General features: G+C 39.7%; 1 protein-coding gene across 1 annotated transcript in view; it reads right to left on the bottom strand.

Annotated features, from left to right (window-relative positions):
• rpap2 (RNA polymerase II associated protein 2) overlaps positions 1-20,179 on the bottom strand; it is a 157,745-nt gene that overhangs the window by 83,612 nt on the left and 53,954 nt on the right. Inside the window, exons 9-10 of the mRNA XM_028811438.2 lie at positions 11,266-11,354; positions 3,964-4,044 (exon numbers count right to left, since the gene is read on the bottom strand). Of these exons, the coding sequence (XP_028667271.1) occupies positions 3,964-4,044; positions 11,266-11,354 (170 nt within the window). The remainder of the gene's footprint in view (positions 1-3,963; positions 4,045-11,265; positions 11,355-20,179) is intronic.

The raw sequence follows: 20,179 nt of genomic DNA, 5'->3' as shown, positions 1-20,179 counted from the left end.
TATATATATACAGTGGTGTGAAAAACTATTTGCCCCCTTCCTGATTTCTTATTCTTTTGCATGTTAGTCACACAAAATGTTTCTGATCATCAAACACATTTAACCATTAGTCAAATATAACACAAGGAAACACAAAATGCAGTTTTTAAATGATGGTTTTTATTATTTAGGGAGAAAAAAAATCCAAACCTACATGGCCCTGTGTGAAAAAGTAATTGCCCCCTTGTTAAAAAATAACCTAACTGTGGTGTATCACACCTGAGTTCAATTTCCGTAGCCCCCCCAGGCCTGATTACTGCCACACCTGTTTCAATCAAGAAATCACTTAAATAGGAGCTGCCTGACACAGAGAAGTAGACCAAAAGCACCTCAAAAGCTAGACATCATGCCAAGATCCAAAGAAATTCAGGAACAAATGAGAACAGAAGTAATTGAGATCTATCAGTCTGGTAAAGGTTATAAAGCCATTTCTAAAGCTTTGGGACTCCAGCGAACCACAGTGAGAGCCATTATCCACAAATGGCAAAAAACATGGAACAGTGGTGAACCTTCCCAGGAGTGGCTGGCCGACCAAAATTACCCCAAGAGCGCAGAGACGACTCATCCGAGAGGTCACAAAAGACCCCAGGGACAACGTCTAAAGAACTGCAGGCCTCGCTTGCCTCAATTAAGGTCAGTGTTCACGGACTCCACCATAAGAAAGAGACTGGGCAAAAACGGCCCTGCTTGGCAGATTTCCAAGACGCAAACCACTGTTAAGCAAAAAGAACATTAGGGCTCGTCTCAAGTTTGCTAAGAAACATCTCAATGATTGCCAAGACTTTTGGGAAAATACCTTGTGGACTGATGAGTCAAAAGTTGAACTTTTTGGAAGGCAAATGTCCCGTTACATCTGGCGTAAAAGGAACACAGCATTTCAGAAAAAGAACATCATACCAACAGTAAAATATGGTGGTGGTAGTGTGATGGTCTGGGGTTGTTTTGCTGCTTCAGGACCTGGAAGGCTTGCTGTGATAGATGGAACCATGAATTCTACTGTCTACCAAAAAATCCTGAAGGAGAATGTCCGGCCATCTGTTCGTCAACTCAAGCTGAAGCGATCTTGGGTGCTGCAACAGGACAATGACCCCAAAACACACCAGCAAATCCACCTCTGAATGGCTAAAGAAAAACAAAATGAAGACTTTGGAGTGGTCTAGTCAAAGTCCTGACCTGAATCCAATTGAGATGCTATGGCATCACCTTAAAAAGGCGGTTCATGCTAGAAAACTCTCAAATAAAGCTGAATTACAACAATTTTGCAAAGATGAGTGGGCCAAAATTCCTCCAGAGCGCTGTAAAAGACTCATTGCAAGTTATCGCAAACGCTTGATTGCAGTTATTGCTGCTAAGGGTGGCCCAACCAGTTATTAGGTTCAGGGGGCAATTACTTTTTCACACAGGGCCATGTAGGTTTGGATTTTTTTTCTCCCTAAATAATAAACACCATCATTTAAAAACTGCATTTTGTGTTTACTTGTGTTATATTTGACTAATGGTTAAATGTGTTTGATGATCAGAAACATTTTGTGTGACAAACATGCAAAAGAATAAGAAATCAGGAAGGGGGCAAATAGTTTTTCACACCACTGTATATATATTTATATATATTTATATTATTAGCAATAAGATATAAAACAGGGGTAGGCAATGTCGGTCCTGGTGAGCCGCAGTGGCTACAGGTTTTCATTCCAACCCAATTGCTTAATTAGAAACCAATCATTGCCAATCTCAGACCTTATTTAATTTTATGGCTTGTTAGTCTGTGCAATGTAAGGCTTTTATATCGTAGATTTTTTCCTTTCCAAGGATATCATCCAAATGATTTGAAGCCTAAAACAGATCATTTTCAGTCTGTCACATTTTTCTATTAAGTGTTTTATTAAATCAAACCGTGCATGATGAACACACACAGATGTAATTGGAAAAAAGCTAGCTGGAGAACTGCTGGCTGCTTTGTCTTTTACATCTTATTGCTAATAAGGAGCAATTAAAACACTGAATGCAGCAGTTTAAGATTGAAATAAGCAATTAAGGTTGAAGAACCTTAACAAGCGAGACCACTAAAATGAAGCATTAAAATGTCACTTAAGCAATATGTGCTTCATCAGCAATAATTGAGTTCTCGTTAAGGAACTGGGTTGGAACAAAAACCTGCACATACTGTGGCACTCCAGGACCGACATTGCCTACCCCTGCCCTAGACTGCTTTGTGCAAACCTGACCCCCGGGTCTTGAATCAGTGGAACATCATGTTTCCTTATGAGGCATTAGCTCTCTGGAAATGTGTTCTTTTGAATTGCTGCGTTTTAATTTACCTAAATTTAAATAATTATAAATAAAAAGGTATTATCCCTCCCCAGCATGCAATATGATGGTTACAAGATTTACACAAGAAGTATAAGGATAATTTAGCTCTTTATTGACGGGTTCAAGCGGTATTACAAACAGGAAGCTTATGACAGACTCTCGAGCATGTGGGCGTCTTGATCAACGCAGTCTGCCATCTTTCGTTTGCCACGCTGAAAGGATTTTAACCGGATGGAAGACATAATCTTCCGCCCGGCCTCGGATGGAAGACATAATCTTCTGCCCGGTAGATTCACAGTGTTGGCCGTAGGTCCATCCTTATATTCGGGTTGCTCCATGTGCAGGCTCCTTCTCTTGGATCCAAACAAGGACAGGAAAGGACTCAAACCCCACCTTCAAAAATACAGGAATAGCACAATGCCTACATACAGTTCTCATTCTCCCAACAAGGATAATGTGCAGACAGAGGACCGAAATATACTAGTCTGTCTTTAGAATGACTATTCAATTCTCCAGTTGTCTTTTGGCTCTCTAGTCCTGTGCTTGGCTCGGCAATTCTAAATGAAGATGCGGTGCCCCTGTGTACTATACTTGGTCTGCCTGTATGAATGAGTCCATAACAGTGGGCACAGAGAACAGTGACATTAAAAATAACAAAACCTACTATAACACATCATCATCAAAACTCCAACATAAGGGTGCAATATTTACACTTTTGCCTAGAGTACCAAAAACGCTAGCGCCTCCAATGACTGTACATTAGGGCTGCCAAATTATCTAAAACATAAGGTTTGAATGTACAAATTAAAAATGAGTAAATATTCTACATCTGAACTTAGGTTAGTTATTCTGGGCATTACATGTGCATCTGTACATGCTTTTCTTATACTTTACTATTATGGTAATGGCCATAATAGCAACAACAAACACCAACAGCTAAAGAAAAAAAAATCCTAGCTGTACACGGGCAACTGTATGATTTTTAACATTGCTCTTGTTGCCAAAGTGAAGCAATAGAGATGACTTGGTCACATTTATGGAATTATTATGATATGATTATTGTGACTCGTGTTGCTATAGCTGGAGGACTCAGGATTTTGGACAATCTTTTAACTTTATTTATTATGACACCCAAAATACTGTTGATTTTGTTTAGAAAGACAATATTTATGACTGTACTTATCAAATAGTTGTCAAAAATAAATCATGCACTTTTTGCACCAAAAAAACTTTCTCCTCACTTGCCCTAGTTCTTTATCAGTTCACAAACTACTAGATGGTCCAGCTGGCTTTTGTTTCAGGTAAGTGTACACTTCATGCATTACAGTCAGCAAAGGCCACTAGCAGTAATTACCTTCTTCCTGACTTGTGATTATGACCTAAACTGTTCATTTTTGTCCCCATTGGAACCTTTTACACTGGACCACAATAAAAAGTATTAAGCTACCTACTCATAGCATAAATAACATAAATCACACAATTTTTAAAGTACAGTAAGCAACCATTATTTTTTATTATATTAAACAAATAACAATAAAAATGAATACTTAATATACATTTTGGAGAAGTCTGGTGTAATAATGTAGGTTCAGGCAGCCTTTAAGAACAACTCACCGAAACGTCCTTACAAGGTTGTTAAGATTCGATGAAACATCATATAAGGTAAGCTGGAAAGGTCCCAAAACGTCTTTCAAGCTTTGAAGAAAGAAATAAAGGTAAAGTTCTCCAGTTTTCTGCTAGGTACAGTAGCTTGAAACAGCATTCAGTCCCCAAATCTATTTTCACATTTAATATGAGGAAGGACTCATATTTAACACAGACTAAAGTTGTTTCAAGTACACTTTGCCCAAATTTAAGTAAAATATCTCTATGGAACCTTCTGATATTAGTATTATTTTGGATACTTCAGGTCAAAACTAAATAAAATAAAAACTCACTGTGTGTGAACAAGTAGCTGTTATCAAAAAAAATCTATTGTAAACCAAGTTTGTACCATCTTTATATAAGATTTGAACAAAGTAAATGCAAAATTACCTGGTTACACTCTTTTTCAATCATAGATTATTTTACCCTTTACTAACAGATGTTATTATAAAATCTGAGGTTATTTTAGGTAAGACAACCGAAGTTTTAAGGTAAGGTTGTCGAACTCACTAATCATAGTGTTTAAGGTGGTAGCACGTTGCATGTTGATTAGCAAATGCAAGTTAAGAATTTCTGTTCTCTCAGATTCTTAATTTACAATATAATAAAGTAAAAGGTTTTTTTATTATCTACAAAGCAGTGTACATTGTGCCAAATTAAAAGAACCAAACTGAAAAATTGTGAGATTTAAAAAATGTTTATACCCTTTGAAAACATAAGGCAAACTTTGCTCAGGTATTACGGTACCAACTCAACCAATTTATTGATGTTCTTCACCTCCTCCTCCTTCACCAGTATAGGAAATGGGTAGACCACCTGTTCTCAATGTAGGATTATGAGAATACCACATCTCTTACTAAAGTCCAACAGTTAAGTGAATATTTTCAATAAAACAAAACTACACAAAATAGTATTCAAAACAAGAATGGGATATAATTATTGAGAATAATGGATCTGCAGAAGGGTACAAGATCATCTCACAGGCACTGCCTATACCTGGGTGCAGATAGTAGTCAGTCATAAAGAATTGGGAAAAATATGAAAATACTAGGAGAGGCCACCACTCTATAAACTTAGTTGCCAAGCAAGAACGGCTACTGTTAAGAGCCCCACTATTCTGGCTGGGGGGGAAAGGAAAAAAAAAAACATGTCGGTAACCCCCTTCCCATGGGGTCACCACCTATGGGAGGGGCCAAGGAGGTCGGGTGCAGTGTGAGTTGGGTGGTGGCCGAAGGCAGGGACCTTGGCGGTCTGATCCTCGGCTACAGAAGCTGGCTCTTGGGACGTGGAATGTCACCTCTCTGAAGGGGAAGGAGCCTGAGCTTGTGCGCGAGGTTGAGAGGTTCCGGCTAGATATAGTCGGGCTCACCTCGACACACAGCTTGGACTCTGGAACCAATCTCCTTGAGAGGGGCTGGACTATGTACCACTTTGGAGTTGCCCCTGGTGAGAGGCGCCGAGCGGGTGTAGGCATATTTATTGCCCCCCGACTTGGAGCCTGTACATTGGGGTTTACCCTGGTGGACGAGAGGGTAGCCTCCCTCCGCCTTCGGGTGGGGGGATGGGTCCTAACTGTTGTTTGTGCGTATGCACCGAACAGCAGTTCGGAGTACCCACCCTTTTTGGAGTCCCTGGAGGGGGTGCTAGAGGGCATACATTCTGGGGACTCCCTCGTACTGCTGGGAGACTTCAATGCTCACGTGGGCAATGACAGTGAGACCTGGAAGGGCGTGATTGGGAGGAATGGCCCCCCCAATCTAAACCCGAGTGGTGTTTTGTTATTGGACTTCTGTGCTTGTCACGGAATATCCATAACAAACACCATGTTCAAGCATAGGGGTGTTCATATGTGCACTTGGCACCAGGACACCCTAGACCTCAGTTCGATGATCGACTTTGTGGTCATGTCGTCTGACTTGCGGCCACATGTCTTGGACACTCGGGTGAAGAGAGGGGCGGAGCTGTCAACTGATCACCACCTGGCGGTGAGTAGGCTTCGATGGTGGGGGAATATGCCGGTCAGGCCTGATAGGCCCAAACGTGTTGTGAGGGTCTGCTGGGAACTTCTGGCAGAGCCCCCTGTCAGAAGTAACTTCAACTCCCACCTCCGGCAGAACTTCGACCACGTCCCGAGGGAGGTGGGGGACATTGAGTCCGAGAATGGGCCATGTTCCGTGCCTCTATTGTTGAGGCGGCTGACCGGAGCTGTGGCCATAAGGTGGTCGGTGCCTGTCGTGGCGGCAATCCCCGAACCCGTTGGTGGACACCAGCAGTGAGGGATGCTGTCAAGCTGAAGAAGGAGTCCTACCGGTCCCTTTTGTCCTGTGGGACTCTGGAGGCAGCTAATAGGTACCGGCAGGCCAAGCGGAATGCGGCTTCAGTGATTGCTGAGGCAAAAACTCCGGCATGGGAGGAGTTTGGGGAGGTCATGGAGAATGACTTTCAGATGGCTTTGAGGAGATTCTGGTCCACCATCCGGCGTCTTAGGAGGGGGAAGCAGTGCAGTGTCAACACTGTATATGGTGGGGATGGTGCGCTGCTGACCTCGACTCAGGACGTTGTGGGTTGGTGGGGGGAGTACTTCGAAGACCTCCTCAATCCCAGTAACATGCCTTCCAATGAGGAAGCAGAGCCTGGGGACTCGGAGGTGGGCTCCCCCATTTCTGGTACTGAGGTCACCGAGGTGGTCAAAAAACTCCTTGGTGGCAGGGCCCCGGGGTTGGATGAGATACGCCCGGAGTTCCTCAAGGCTCTGGATGTTGTAGGGCTGTCTTGGTTGACACGTCTCTGCAAACATCGCATGGACATCAGGGACAGTGCCTCTGGATTGGCAGACCAGGGTGGTGGTCCCCCTCTTTAAGAAGGGGGACCGGAGGGTGTGTTCCAACTACAGAGGGATCACACTCCTCAGCCTCCCTGGAAAAGTCTATTTGGGGTTTCTGGAGAGGAGGGTCCGTCGGATAGTCGAGCCTCGGATTCAGGAGGAACAGTGTGGTTTTTGTCCTGTTCGCGGAACAGTGGACCAGCTCTGCACCCTTAGCAGAGTCCTGGAGGGTGCATGGGAGTTCGCCCAACCAGTCTACATGTGTTTTGTGGACTTGGAAAAGGCGTTCGACCGTGTCCCACGGGGAATCCTGTGGGGGGTGCTCCGGGAGTATGGGGCACCGGACCCCCTGATAAGGGCTGTTCGGTCCCTGTACAACCGGTGTCAGAGCTTGGTCCGCACTGCCGGCAGTAAGTCGAACCCGTTTCCAGTGAGAATTGGACTTTGTCAGGGCTGCCCTTTGTCACCGATTCTGTTCATAACTTTTATGGTCAGAATTTCTAGGCGCAGCCAGGGTGTTGAGGGGGTCCGGTTTGGTGGACTCAGGATTGGGTCACTGCTTTTTGCAGATGATGTTGTCCTGTTTGCTTCATCAGGCCGTGATCTTCAGCTCTCTCTGGATCGGTTCGCAGCTGAGTGTGAAGCGGCTGGGATGGGAATCAGCACCTCCAAATCCGAGACCATGGTCCTCAGCCGGAAAAGGGTGGAGTGCCCTCTCAGGGTGGGAGGCGAGATCCTGCCTCAAGTGGAGGAGTTCAAGTATCTCGGGGTCTTGTTCATGAGTGAGGGAAGAATGGAGCGTGAGATCGACAGGCGGATCGGTGTGGCGTCCGCAGTGATGGAGGCTCTGCATCGGTCTGTCGTGGTGAAAAAGGAGCTGAGCCGTAAGGCACAGCTCTCAATTTACCAGTCGATCTATGTTCCTACCCTCATCTATGGTCATGAGCTATGGGTAGTGACCGAAAGAATGAGATCGCGAATACAAGCGGTTGAAATGAGTTTCCTCCGCAGGGTGTCTGGGCTCTCCCTTAAAGATAGGGTGAGAAGCTCAGTCATCCGGGAGGGGCTCAGAGTACAGCCGCTGCTCCTCCGCATCGAGAGGAGTCAGATGAGGTGGCTTGGGCATCTGATCAGGATGCCTCCTGGACGCCTCCCTGGTGAGGTGTTCCGGGCACATCCAACCGAGAGGAGGCCCCGGGGAAGACCCAGGACACGCTGGAGGGACTATGTCTCCCAGCTGGCCTGGGAACGCCTCGGGATTCTCCCGGAACAGCTAGAAGAAGTGGCTGGGGAGAGGGAAGTCTGGGTATCTCTGCTCAAGCTGCTGCCCCAGCGACCCGACCTCGGATAAGCGGAAGAGGATGGATGGATGTCGGTAACCAGAACTGAAAAATATTAGTGATCAATGTGATACTGTGATCTGTGAGCCTAAACTTGTGTGTAACATACATACAGTGTGCACGTATATATTTCTGCAATGTACTGTATTATAATGCATAAATAAGACCTGGTAAAAGTTGAACACACAAAGTCAAAGACCCCACTGAAAACTTATAAGACAACTGTATTGTTTCTCGGCTTCTCTTTGAGCCTATATGCATGTATAAACAAGTACAGTATTATACTACACACTGTAATGTGCATGAGGAGTGAAAGCTGCATTTTAAAGCAAGTTAAATACATGCTTTATTTGTGCCATATGTCTCTTGCCTTAATATCTCCACCGTGAGTAATGGGAAGAGATATGTAGACATTCAAAGTATAAGTATCAGTCTTAAAAGAACATTACCAGAGAGCATGTGTCCCTGTTTAATACAATGTTCTTGCCCATTATGAGTTTGAAAAATGTTACTTGAAAGACACTGCAAAGATGTGGAGAAACATCTTGCAATCTAATAAGGCTAAAGTAGAACATTCTGGCTTTAGAATTAAGTGTGGTATAAATCTAACACCACACATCAGTCTGGTAAAACCATACCAACTGTAAAATGTAGAGATGGTATCGTCAAGTTGGAGAGATACTTTTTTACTTCGGCAGCAGAACTGGCAATCTGGTTTGGACTGATGGAAAGATAAGTGCTGTAAATATAGATAGATCTTTGAGGAAAACTTCCTCCCATTCTTGACAGAAGGCTTAAACTAGGGAAAAAGCATCACCCATAGCACAGTGCCAGAGCAACAACACAATGCTTAAAAGGAAGAAAACTGATGTCCTTGAGTGGCCCATTCAGACCCTTAACCACATTGAACATATGTAGCTAGACCCAAGACCTGCTGTCCACCTGTGCTCCTCAACTAACCTGGCACAGCTATGGCTAAGGAATGGCTACATCTGTGTTGTATCACATACAAATTTAAGAGACTTGTTCAAAAGACTACCTGCCAAAACATCTGCAAGAACAGGTTCAGCCAAGCACTAAAAAGGGATGATCTTTACAAAATGTAGACATTTTAGTTTTTGCTATTTAATTTAACGGTTTATAATTTTTTCTCTCTTTTTTGGGCAGCAATGTGAAAAAGTGTGTTTATTTTACAAATAAAAAAATCCCAGGTTCTGACAATCAGGGGAAAAAAGGTTTAAGGGCGAATACTTTTTTGAAAACATGCTTTTCTCAAACTTTCTTTATGTATACATTATGCAGAGCTGGAAGAATGATTGTCAACATCTAGTTTAATACTCTGAACAACTCTTTAATACAATTAAACCCAGCTTTGAACAAACCTAGTTGTAACTTTCTAAAACATGTTTATAAATTACTAAGTAGAAAGGTATGTTAAAAAAAGTCCAACATCACTGAAATTTTTAGTTGAACTGCAAAAGCAGTTCTAAAACTGCAAATTCAAAGTCCACAGCTGCTGTGGTTACATTGATAAAAGTAAAAAGCAAAAATCTTTGTTTAAGTATATTCTTCAATAGAATAATTCTATTACTCATTTAATTAATTTAGGAATTATTTCTGTGAGTAACGTTCTATAATGCCTCCATAAAAGACCAGGCAAGTACAAGACACACAATACAAATAGGGGTGATTTCTCATTGGATGAAACTCCAACAACTGAAGTATCATTATTGAGGCTATGAATTTTAAGGACTGCTGCAAAAATGATGATTAAAGAGAATTACAAAGAAGTCAGAGATAAAATACAAAGACATACTATAAAAGGGAACAGAGAACAAAATACTGTATATGTTATTGTTCTCCAAGTGGGCACTGTTAGTTCAGTTACTGTGATGTGGAAGCTGTGAGAAATCACTTAAAACTGACTAGAAAAGGTTGTCCATCTGTCCAAAGACAGAGAAGAACTTGAAGACAAGCAACACGTGGACCAACAATCACATCCAAGGAGGTAAAGAGTATTGTCGTGGTAACTGGAATGCAGACGCACCAGTTAGCCATGTCAAGAGCTTTACATAACACTGAGACTAAGAGTTTTTGGGCAAAGAGATGTGGCACAGTAAACAGTACCAAGGGCCACACATCAAAGAAGACAATACCTACAGTGAAGTAGGGAAGTGGAAGCATTACGCTATGGGGTTGCTTTGCACCTGTAGAGACTGGGCATCTGGGTAAAACAAATGTAAGAATGGACTGTGGAAAATACAAGCAAAAATTGCAAGATAACTTGTTTTAGTCTACTGAAAAAATAATGCTTGTTTATAAATTTATCTTTCAACAGGAAAAAGATCTGAAACACAACAGCAAAGTAGTCTTATGTACTAAAAAATATCCTTTTTAAGACTACTGTCTAACTTAAAACTATTTCACATTTAAAAAACCTTTTGAGTTTATGTAATTTAAAATAAATCAAATAGGATAAAATTTCAGTGTAGGATTTATTTAGTTAAATTAGCAAATTGGTCAAGGGTTCAGAATTACTTTTGCAAGGCACTGTATAGCAATAGCTTCAAATAAAATACACTTGTGGTTAGTAATATAATTTAGAGTTTTTGTCAGCTTTGTGCATAAAGCTACAAATGAGACAGAGACTATGCCTTTGTGAAAGTCCTACAAAACCAATGTTAGAACAGAGTGCTATTTTAGATAAATCACAGTAAGCCAGGAAAGATCTAGACATGAGAAGATACATATGATGAGAAAGACAAAGCAATAATATTGGTACACATCTCTCTCCTCATGTGGAGTGGCTTGCTCTTTCTTATGCTACTGTATGCCATGAGGAGTACAAGAGAATGAATATATAGGCGGCGTTTCTCTGATTTTCTTGCTCCATGGCTACACGGGAGGAAATACACTAAGGTTCTATTGCAGTCTTTTCATTAAGTGTGAAAAATGCTGTACTGGAACAAGGGCAATAAGTACTTGTTGAGATTGGCAGGATTAGATGTGTTCTTAATAAAGAGTGCCCTATGAAAGCAAAGTGTACTGTGTGCATGACTATAATGAAAAATTTATGAAATACAATTCCAAAACATATTCAGTACATACCTTTTTATTAATTTTTCCAGAACAATGTGCCTCCGAATAGCATGTTGAGACCTTGAATCAATTAACGGAAATGAAGGTTTCATTTGATCCTGTAGAGAACAATAAAGACAAACATGGTACATGTACTTATTTCATCACTATTTATTCTAACTAATTACTAAATCATTTTAATCAGAACATGTATTTGTATAGAATTATGACTTTTTGATACTATCGGGCACATATTTGAAAATACAATTGGTCAAGAGTGTACATGTTATTAAAGTAATACTACACCCCAAAAATAATATTTTTATATGTTACTTACCCATGCAGTTTGTAGTGGTGGTTGGGAAAAATTAATCTCTGTGTAATGATACATATTTATAAACAGAAAACATGCATACAATTAATAATAACTATGGAATAATAACTATGGAAATGGCTATTCAAAGGTATTCATGTAAAAATACACATACACTTTAAAAGAATTTCAATTTACCAGACTGTCCAAAAGAATAAGGTCACAAGTACATGCAAATGAAATAGAGTTCCTGTGCAGGGTTGCAGGGCTTAATCTGCCTTCTTAAGAGGACAGATTATCTCATATCTTTCCCACAGAAATAAATTGGAAACCAAGAAGGTATCGGAGCTAACCAGCGAAATTATAGATCAAGAACATGCCAGGTGTCCAAGTGAGGCTCTTCATAGGAACAGGCAGGCTCTGCATTCAGAACTCAACCTCTTAACAACCAAAGAAACAGAACAACTCATTTTTAAATCAAGACATCATTACTATGGACATGGAGAGAAAGCTAATAAGCTCTTAGCTCAACAAATCCACAAGCAAGAAGTTCACAATGCAATCCCAGCAATCACCAACACAGACAGGAGACAAAATCATTGACCATAAAAATATAATTCATACATTTAGAGATATATACATCAATAAATCATTTTTTAAGAAATCAGATTCAACCATAACCTCATTTATTTGAAATTCAAAACATCCACGTATCCAAAGAGCGACCCAACAAAAACCTAAGGCAGAAGGTGGCATGGCTCTACCTAACTTTCAATTTTATTACTGGGCAGCAAACATACAAACTACAAAAACCTAGACATGGACACAAATAGATGAACAGGCACAGGCTTGGTCCGCAATAGAAATAAAATCCTACAGTACTACTTTATATTCCTTGCTTTTTGCCCCAATAAATGCAAGTTATCGCCAATATACTAACGACCCAATTGTGCTTCACTCAATCAGAATGTGGAACCAATATAGGAAGTATTTTAAGATAGAGAAGTTTTTATCTGTGGCACCTCTGCACGAGAGCCACCTTTTTCCACCCTCACAAACATATGAAGTTTTTAATATATAGAAAACATTTGGGATGAAATCACTTCAACATCTTTGTATCCTACGAACAGTTACATTCCAAATTTAACTTTCCAGCAATACATTTCTTTCACTACCTTCAAATTAGAAGGTTTGTTAAACAGAATCTGCCCAATTTTCCTTACCTCCCACCTCTCTCTATGCTGCAAAAAATATTGCTCAGTTTCAAGGACTCAGACAGCATTTCTGCAATATATAAAACAATTTTACATTCCCTCCCTTTCAAAAATCCAAGAGGACAGAGGTAAAAGGGTCTCTCACTCAACATCTCATAAAAGGAGTGGAAGATAGTAATGCAGAGAATTCACTCGGTCTCAATATGTGCAAAGCATACAATTATTCAACTCAAAATTAAATATCGAGCACATCTGTCTCATTTAAAATTGTCCAAAATGTTTCCAGGGTAAGATCCAACCTGCGAACGCTGCAATCAAGTCCCAGCCTCACTGGGTCACATGTTTTGGGCATGCACCAAATTAACATCATTCTAGACCAAAATCTTTAAATGCATTTCAGACAGCCTTGGTGTCACAATCCCTCCTACCCGATTAACAGCTATGTTTGGTGTACTTCCAGATGGGCTTAAAGTGGAGAAGGACAAACAAACTAATTGCCTTTACTACAGTATTGGCACATAGATTTATCTTGGTCAACTGGAAGAATCCTAACTCGCCTATTCTAAGTCAGTGGGTAACTGATGTTAAATACTATTTGAAATTGGAAAAAATCAAATTCTCACTTTGAGGATCTGTGCAGAACTTTTTTCAAAACCTAGCAAGATCTAATCAATAACATTTTAGAATAAGCTTTTAAAGCACCGAGGAAGCAGATTCTCTCCCCATTTCTTTTTCTTCTCCATTTATCTTTATTCACTTATTAATTCATCTATTCACTTATTTTTACTAGCTTTACGTTTTACTCTGCTGGCCATGCTCTCTTTCTCAGTGGTGGGGTTTGATTTGTTTTCAATCCTATTTTTGTAAAAATTGACCTATTTGTATGGAATATTGTGTGATTACAATAAAATCAATAAAATAAAAAAAATAATAAAAATCTGCAAGACAGTGAGGAGTTCAGCAATACACAAGGATGCTGAAGTAGAACCTCTGCCTCTTCTGAATGGAATAGAGTCAGTTGAAGGAGTTTAGGCAGATATTTGGAATGCCCCCTTGACAGTGTACAAGATACAGCCTGTTGAGGGAAAACGCAGGGGCAGACATATGACATGGCTGAAGGATCATATTTCTCGTCAAGCATCTGGTAATTTTCCACAAGGTGCTAGAGGATCCTTTTGCAAATGCCCTAGTTGGCACAGCTCAATGTCTTCCCCTCATCAAGATTAAATGAAATTAAAATGCTTATATGTGGATATTTAAAAATCCTTCACTACCATAGCATCCCACACTGAACTTGTTTTTTCTAATATTGATACAGTTGTTTATCTCTTATGCGCTAAGGGATTTTTAACATTACTGCACCTAAACTACACACCCAAAAATAAACAGCGACTATTTTGCTTATGTAATAAAGGAGCTATAAATGTGTGAATTTATAAAAGACAGTAATTATATGATTAAAAAATTTGTTTACACGAATATTAACTCAATAAAACACAACAAAAATGTGTTGCTTTAGGGATTTCTCTCCAAAAAACTAGATTTTACCATACATAACCAAGACATTATATGATGCACAACCCTCAAATCAGTTTTCTTTTGTGCCTCAATCTGTCATCTATCATTGGACCAAGATAAATTATAATATCCCATAGTATTGCAAAATTATACTGTTTGGTCCAAGATGCCCTCCTTTTTGGAAATATTGTGCCCCTTTTTGGTCTCTTCGGCTTAAACAACGTCTCAAAACAAGTTTTGCATTTGAAGTTACAATTTTTTTTATTTTTGGAAAAACAAAAACATTATACATACATACACACACACACAATATATCACTCTGAAGCAACAAATAGACATTTTGTAACTATGAACATACAATTATTCATCCAAACCTTTACTTTCAAAATTATTTTTTATTGCAGTCCTTGAAACAATGTCTGTTTAACACTAAACACAGAGAAAAATTGTTTTGTGCTGCAATTCACACATCTTCTCTTGCCTTCTTTTACAGTTACCCCACAGAACTTTAGTGTGTTTTTATTTATTTGCTTTTTTCTTGCATTTCATGTCTGGAATAAACAAATTACATACATACACTTTTCTTCAGAAGCTCAAATCGCTTTACTTCTCAAGTGCTCAGAAACCAGCAACACGAGCGGCATAATACAGTGGCATTCCATTGAAGGTTGAGTCCTTCATATGAAACTTCAAGAGATGCAGGAACAGCAAAATAATACTAAACTGTACATTAAGAAAAGCTGCTGGTACTCTAAGTTAAAATTGACAGAGCACTGTTTAGAAAACTAGCATAGGAAGAACATGTAGCACACAGCCTCCAGGTATGCTAATTGAACCCATGACGCTTGAACTTTAAAACTGCATGCAATGACAGTTCAAAGTGCTATAAGCACACTTACAAATCAAGGGTAGCATAGACTTCTTCTCAACAAATAAGTCATGTTCAATAGAGTCATAACTGTGATCAGAATCTGACTCATGGGCTTCATATTTCTTATCGCTAGCATTGTGTAACTTTTCTAGGACTTCCTCAACTGTTATGTATTCTTTTTCTGAAGAAGACATTTCCCTAGCACAGGGGTAGGCAACGTCGGTCCTGGTGAGCCGCAGTATGTGCAGGTTTTCGTTCCAACCCAGTTCCTTAACGAGAACTGAATTATTGCTGATGAAGCACATATTGCTTAAGTGACATTTTGATGCTTAATTTTAGTGGTCTCGCTTGTTAAGGTTCTCCAACCTTAATTGCTTATTTCAATCTTAAACTGCTGCATTCAGTGTTTTAATTGCTCCTTATTAGCAATAAGATGTAAAAGACAAAGCAGCCAGCAGTTCTCCAGCTAGCTTTTTTCCAATTACATCTGTGTGTGTTCATCATGCACTGTTTGATTTAATAAAACACTTAATAGAAAAATGTGACAGACTGAAAATGATCTGTTTTAGGCTTCATATCATTTGGATGATATCTTTGGAAAGGAAAAAAATCTACGATATAAGAGCCTTACATTGCACAGACTAACAAGCCATAAAATTAAATAAGGTCTGAGATTGGCAATGATTGGTTTCTAATTAAGCAATTGGGTTGGAATGAAAACATGTAGCCACTGCGGCCCACCAGGACCGACGTTGCCTACCCCTGCCCTAGCACAAACTTGTCTTATTGTGTGTCAAACAAACAATCTCCATGAACTCTCACAGAAGCATGTGCATTATCCGTGTGTAAAGATCGGCAGGTGCACACTCCATTTATTTCTTGCCTTTTACACACAACTGTGACATGTAATATGAATGACCAATATCTATACATCACTGGAATGCTCTGAACCTCAGCTATATAATGGTAATGAACCTATCACTGTATATTGCTTGATGTAAGTAGGATCTCTGATAAAAGCAGATTCACTCAGATGTGACAGACTGTTCGCCTCAGCAAATGTGTGCGCAAATGCCATAATTTACTTATAAAACAGAACAGACACCATGCAAACTAAAACTATTTGAAAGAAGTCACCCTTGGGTTTGTATTAAAAACAAAAAAAAAAAAGATTGCTTTTGATTGACTTGTGGGTTTACTGCAACATACACAAACAATATGGTGCTCCCTCATCCACAGAACACCTTGTGCATATCCCTCACAAAAATGTGGCTCATCTCTTATTTGGAGCAAACATATAATTAATTCTTGCATTTTTTTTAAACGCTATCAATCTTGCTTTTTCTAGGGCTGTATACTGTTTTGTAGGGAAATTTGATATAGCAGTGAGGGTACTACACTGGGGAATGCTCCCCCTACAAATTTTCACCGTTTAGGTCACATGACAATTTCCTTTATACAGGTATTATAGTGTTTATGAATGTGCACTTTAAATCATGACTTAATACTATTTATATATAATCTGGATATTTTGAAAACTGATATTAACCAAATATTTTAATAACAATAATAAATAACAATAAATAATTTTTAAAATATTTTCTCTAAACTGGCTCATCAGTTTTCTAACACACTTATTCATTGCAAGGAGCCAGTGTTGACAGCAATATGAAACAAAAACATTGCTATTTCATATATAATAATGCTTTAGGGAGTGTAGCAACATAGTTTGGTCTAAAACTGCTTTTATAAAAACTGAATGATGGTAAGCAAAAGTTGGTACACCCTTAGAAATTTTTTGCAACAACTTTCAAGGCTTGACTAACTTCCATTGTTGCAAATCTATTATTGTTGTTCCTTGAAAAAGTTTTTTTTTTTTGTCCCACAGGACTAGATAGATCGATAGATCGATAGATAGATCGATAGATAGATAGATAGTAGATACTTTATTAATCCCAATGGGAAATTCACATAGTGTCCCTCATGGGACGACAAAGTGTTTTCAGAGAAGATCACGGCTCGACCCAAATTTTTTTTTATTATATATATATATATATATATATATATATATATATATATATATATATATTATATATTATATATATACAGTACTGTGCAAAAGTTTTAGGCAGGTGTAAAAAAATGCTGTAAACAAAGAATGCTTTCAGAAATATAAATAATGATTGTTTATTGTAATCAATTTACAAAATGCAAAGTGAGCAAACAAAAGAAAAATCTAAATCAAATCAATATTTGGTGTTACTACCTTTTGTCTTCAAACCAGCATCAATTCTTATAGGTACACTTGCACAAAGTCAGGGATTTTGTAGGATTATAGTCAGGTGTATGATCAGCCAATTATACCAAACAGGTGCTAATGATCATCAATGTCACACGTAGGTTGAAACACAGTCATTAACTGAAACAGAAACAGCTATGTAGGAGGCTTAAAACTGGGTGAGGAACAGCCAAACTCTGCTACCAAGGTGAGGTTTCACGTCATGGCAAGATTGAGCACAGCAACAAGACACAAGGTAGTTATACTGCATCAGCAAGGTCTCTCCCAGACAAAGATTCCAAAGCAGACTGGGGTTTCAAGATGTGCTGTTCAAGCTCTTTTGAAGAAGCACAAAGAAACGGGCAATGTTGAGGATCGTAGACGCAGTGGTCGGCCAAGAAAACAGTGCAACAGGTGAAAGACACATCAAGCTTATTACCCTTCGAAATCGGAAGATGTCCAGTAGTGCCATCAGCTCAGAACTGGCAGAAACCAGTGGGACCCAGGTACGCCCATCTACTGTCCGGAGAAGTCTGGCCAGAAGTGGTCTTCATGGAAGAGTTGCAGCCAAAAAGCCATACCTCTGACGTGGAAACAAGGCCAAGCGACTCAAGTATGCACGAAAACATAGGAACTGGGGTGCAGAAAAATGGCAGCAGGTGCTCTGGACTGATGAGTCAAAATTTGAAATATTTGGCTGTAGCAGAAGGCAGTTTGTTCATTGTACGGCTGGAGAGCAGTACAATAATGAGTGTCTGCAGGCAACAGTGAAGCATGGTGGAGGTTGGGGCTGCATTTCTGCAAATGGAGTTGGAGATTTGGTCAGGATTAATGGTGTTCTCAATGCTGAGAAATACAGGCAGATACTTATCCATCATGCACTACAATCAGGGAGGCGTATGATTGGCCCCAAATTTATTCTGCAGCAGGACAACGACCCCAAACATACAGCCAAAGTCACTGAGAACTATCTTCAGCGTAAAGAAGAACAAGAAGTCCTGGAAGTGATGGTATGGCCCCCACAGAACCCTGATCTGAACATCATCGAGTGTGTCTGGGATTACATGAAGAGACAGAAGGATGTGAGGAAGCCTACATCCACAGAAGATCTGTGGTTAGTTCTCCAAGATGTTTGGAACAACCTACCAGCCGAGTTCCTTCAAAAACTGTGTGCAAGTGTACCTAGAAGAATTGATGCTGTTTTGAAGGCAAAGGGTGGTCACACCAAATATTGATTTGATTTAAGATTTCTCTTTTGTTCATTCACTGCATTTTGTTGATTGATGAAAATACATGATTAACTCTTCCATTTTTGAAAGCATTCTTTGTTTACAGCATTTTTTCACACCTGCCTACACCTTTTGCACAGTACTGTATATATACACACACACATATATACAGTATAAATATAAGATATATATATATATACACACACACACACACACACACATACATACATACATATACACACACACAAATCTATAATACAGTGCCTATCGGGATTAATAAAGTATCTATCTATCTATAAAAAAAAGTATGCATTAACATGTCAAAAAGACAAAAATAAAACAATGTCTGAAATTGCACTGTGTTCTAGGCAGGAAAATTTCAGCACATAATTGTGGCAATTGTGTTTACTATTAAAACACACACACACACACACACACACACACACACAAAGGCTTTCACTATTGCCACTTTAATGTTATTAAGGAGTTAGCTTGGAAAATGTTTTATGCATGCTTTGAGAGCAGAATGATTGACTGTTAAGATGTGAGCTGTAATTATTTAACTTGCAGTGTCATCAATTTCTAAGAGGAGATGAAATGGTGGTGTGATTAATGGCTTTTAAATACAGTGTCCAAAACAGACTTAATAAAGGAACCTGTGGTTTCACATTCATTCTCTGATAATGAGCATGTCAACAGATGTCCATCCTGTAAGCATCCATCCTGTTTTTAACCAGCATACAGTGGGGCAAAAAAGTATTTAGTCATCCACCAATTGTGCAAGTTCTCCCACTTAAAAAGATGAGAAAGGCCTGTAATTTTCATCATAGGTATACCTCAACTATGAGAGACAAAATGAGAAAAAAAAAATCCAGAAAATCACATTATCTGATTTTAAAGAATTTATTTGCAAATTATCGTGGAAAATAAGTATTTGGTCACCTACAAACAAGCAAGATTTCTGGCTCTCACAGACCTGTAACTTCTTCTGTAAGAGGTTCCTCTGTCCTCCACTCGTTACCTGTATTAATGGCACCTGTTTGAACTCGTTATCAATATAAAAGACACCTGTCCACAACCTCAAACAGTCACACTCCAAACTCCACTATGGCCAAGACCAAAGAGCTGTCAAAGGACACCAGAAACAAAATTGTAGACCTGCACCAGGCTGGGAAGACTGAATCAGCAATAGGTAAGCAGCTTGGTGTGAAGAAATCAACTGTGGGAGCAATTATTAGAAAATGGAAGACATACAAGACCACTGATAATCTCCCTCGATCTGGGGCTCCACGCAAGATCTCACCCCGTGGGGTCAAAATGATCACAAGAATGGTGAGCAAAAATCCCAGAACCACACGGGGGGACCTAGTGAATGACCTGCAGAGAGCTGGGACCAAAGTAACAAAGGCTACCATCAGTGACACACTACGCCGCCAGGGACTCAAATCCTGCAGTGCCAGACGTGTCCCCCTGCTTAAGCCAGTACATGTGCAGGCCCGTCTGAAGTTTGCTAGAGAGCAT

The sequence above is a fragment of the Erpetoichthys calabaricus genome, chromosome 10, assembly GCF_900747795.2.
Source record: "Erpetoichthys calabaricus chromosome 10, fErpCal1.3, whole genome shotgun sequence".
Taxonomy (NCBI): Eukaryota; Metazoa; Chordata; class Cladistia; order Polypteriformes; family Polypteridae; genus Erpetoichthys; species Erpetoichthys calabaricus.
The sequence above is the reverse complement of the archived record's forward strand: the minus strand, read 5'-3'. Positions and strand labels throughout refer to the sequence as shown.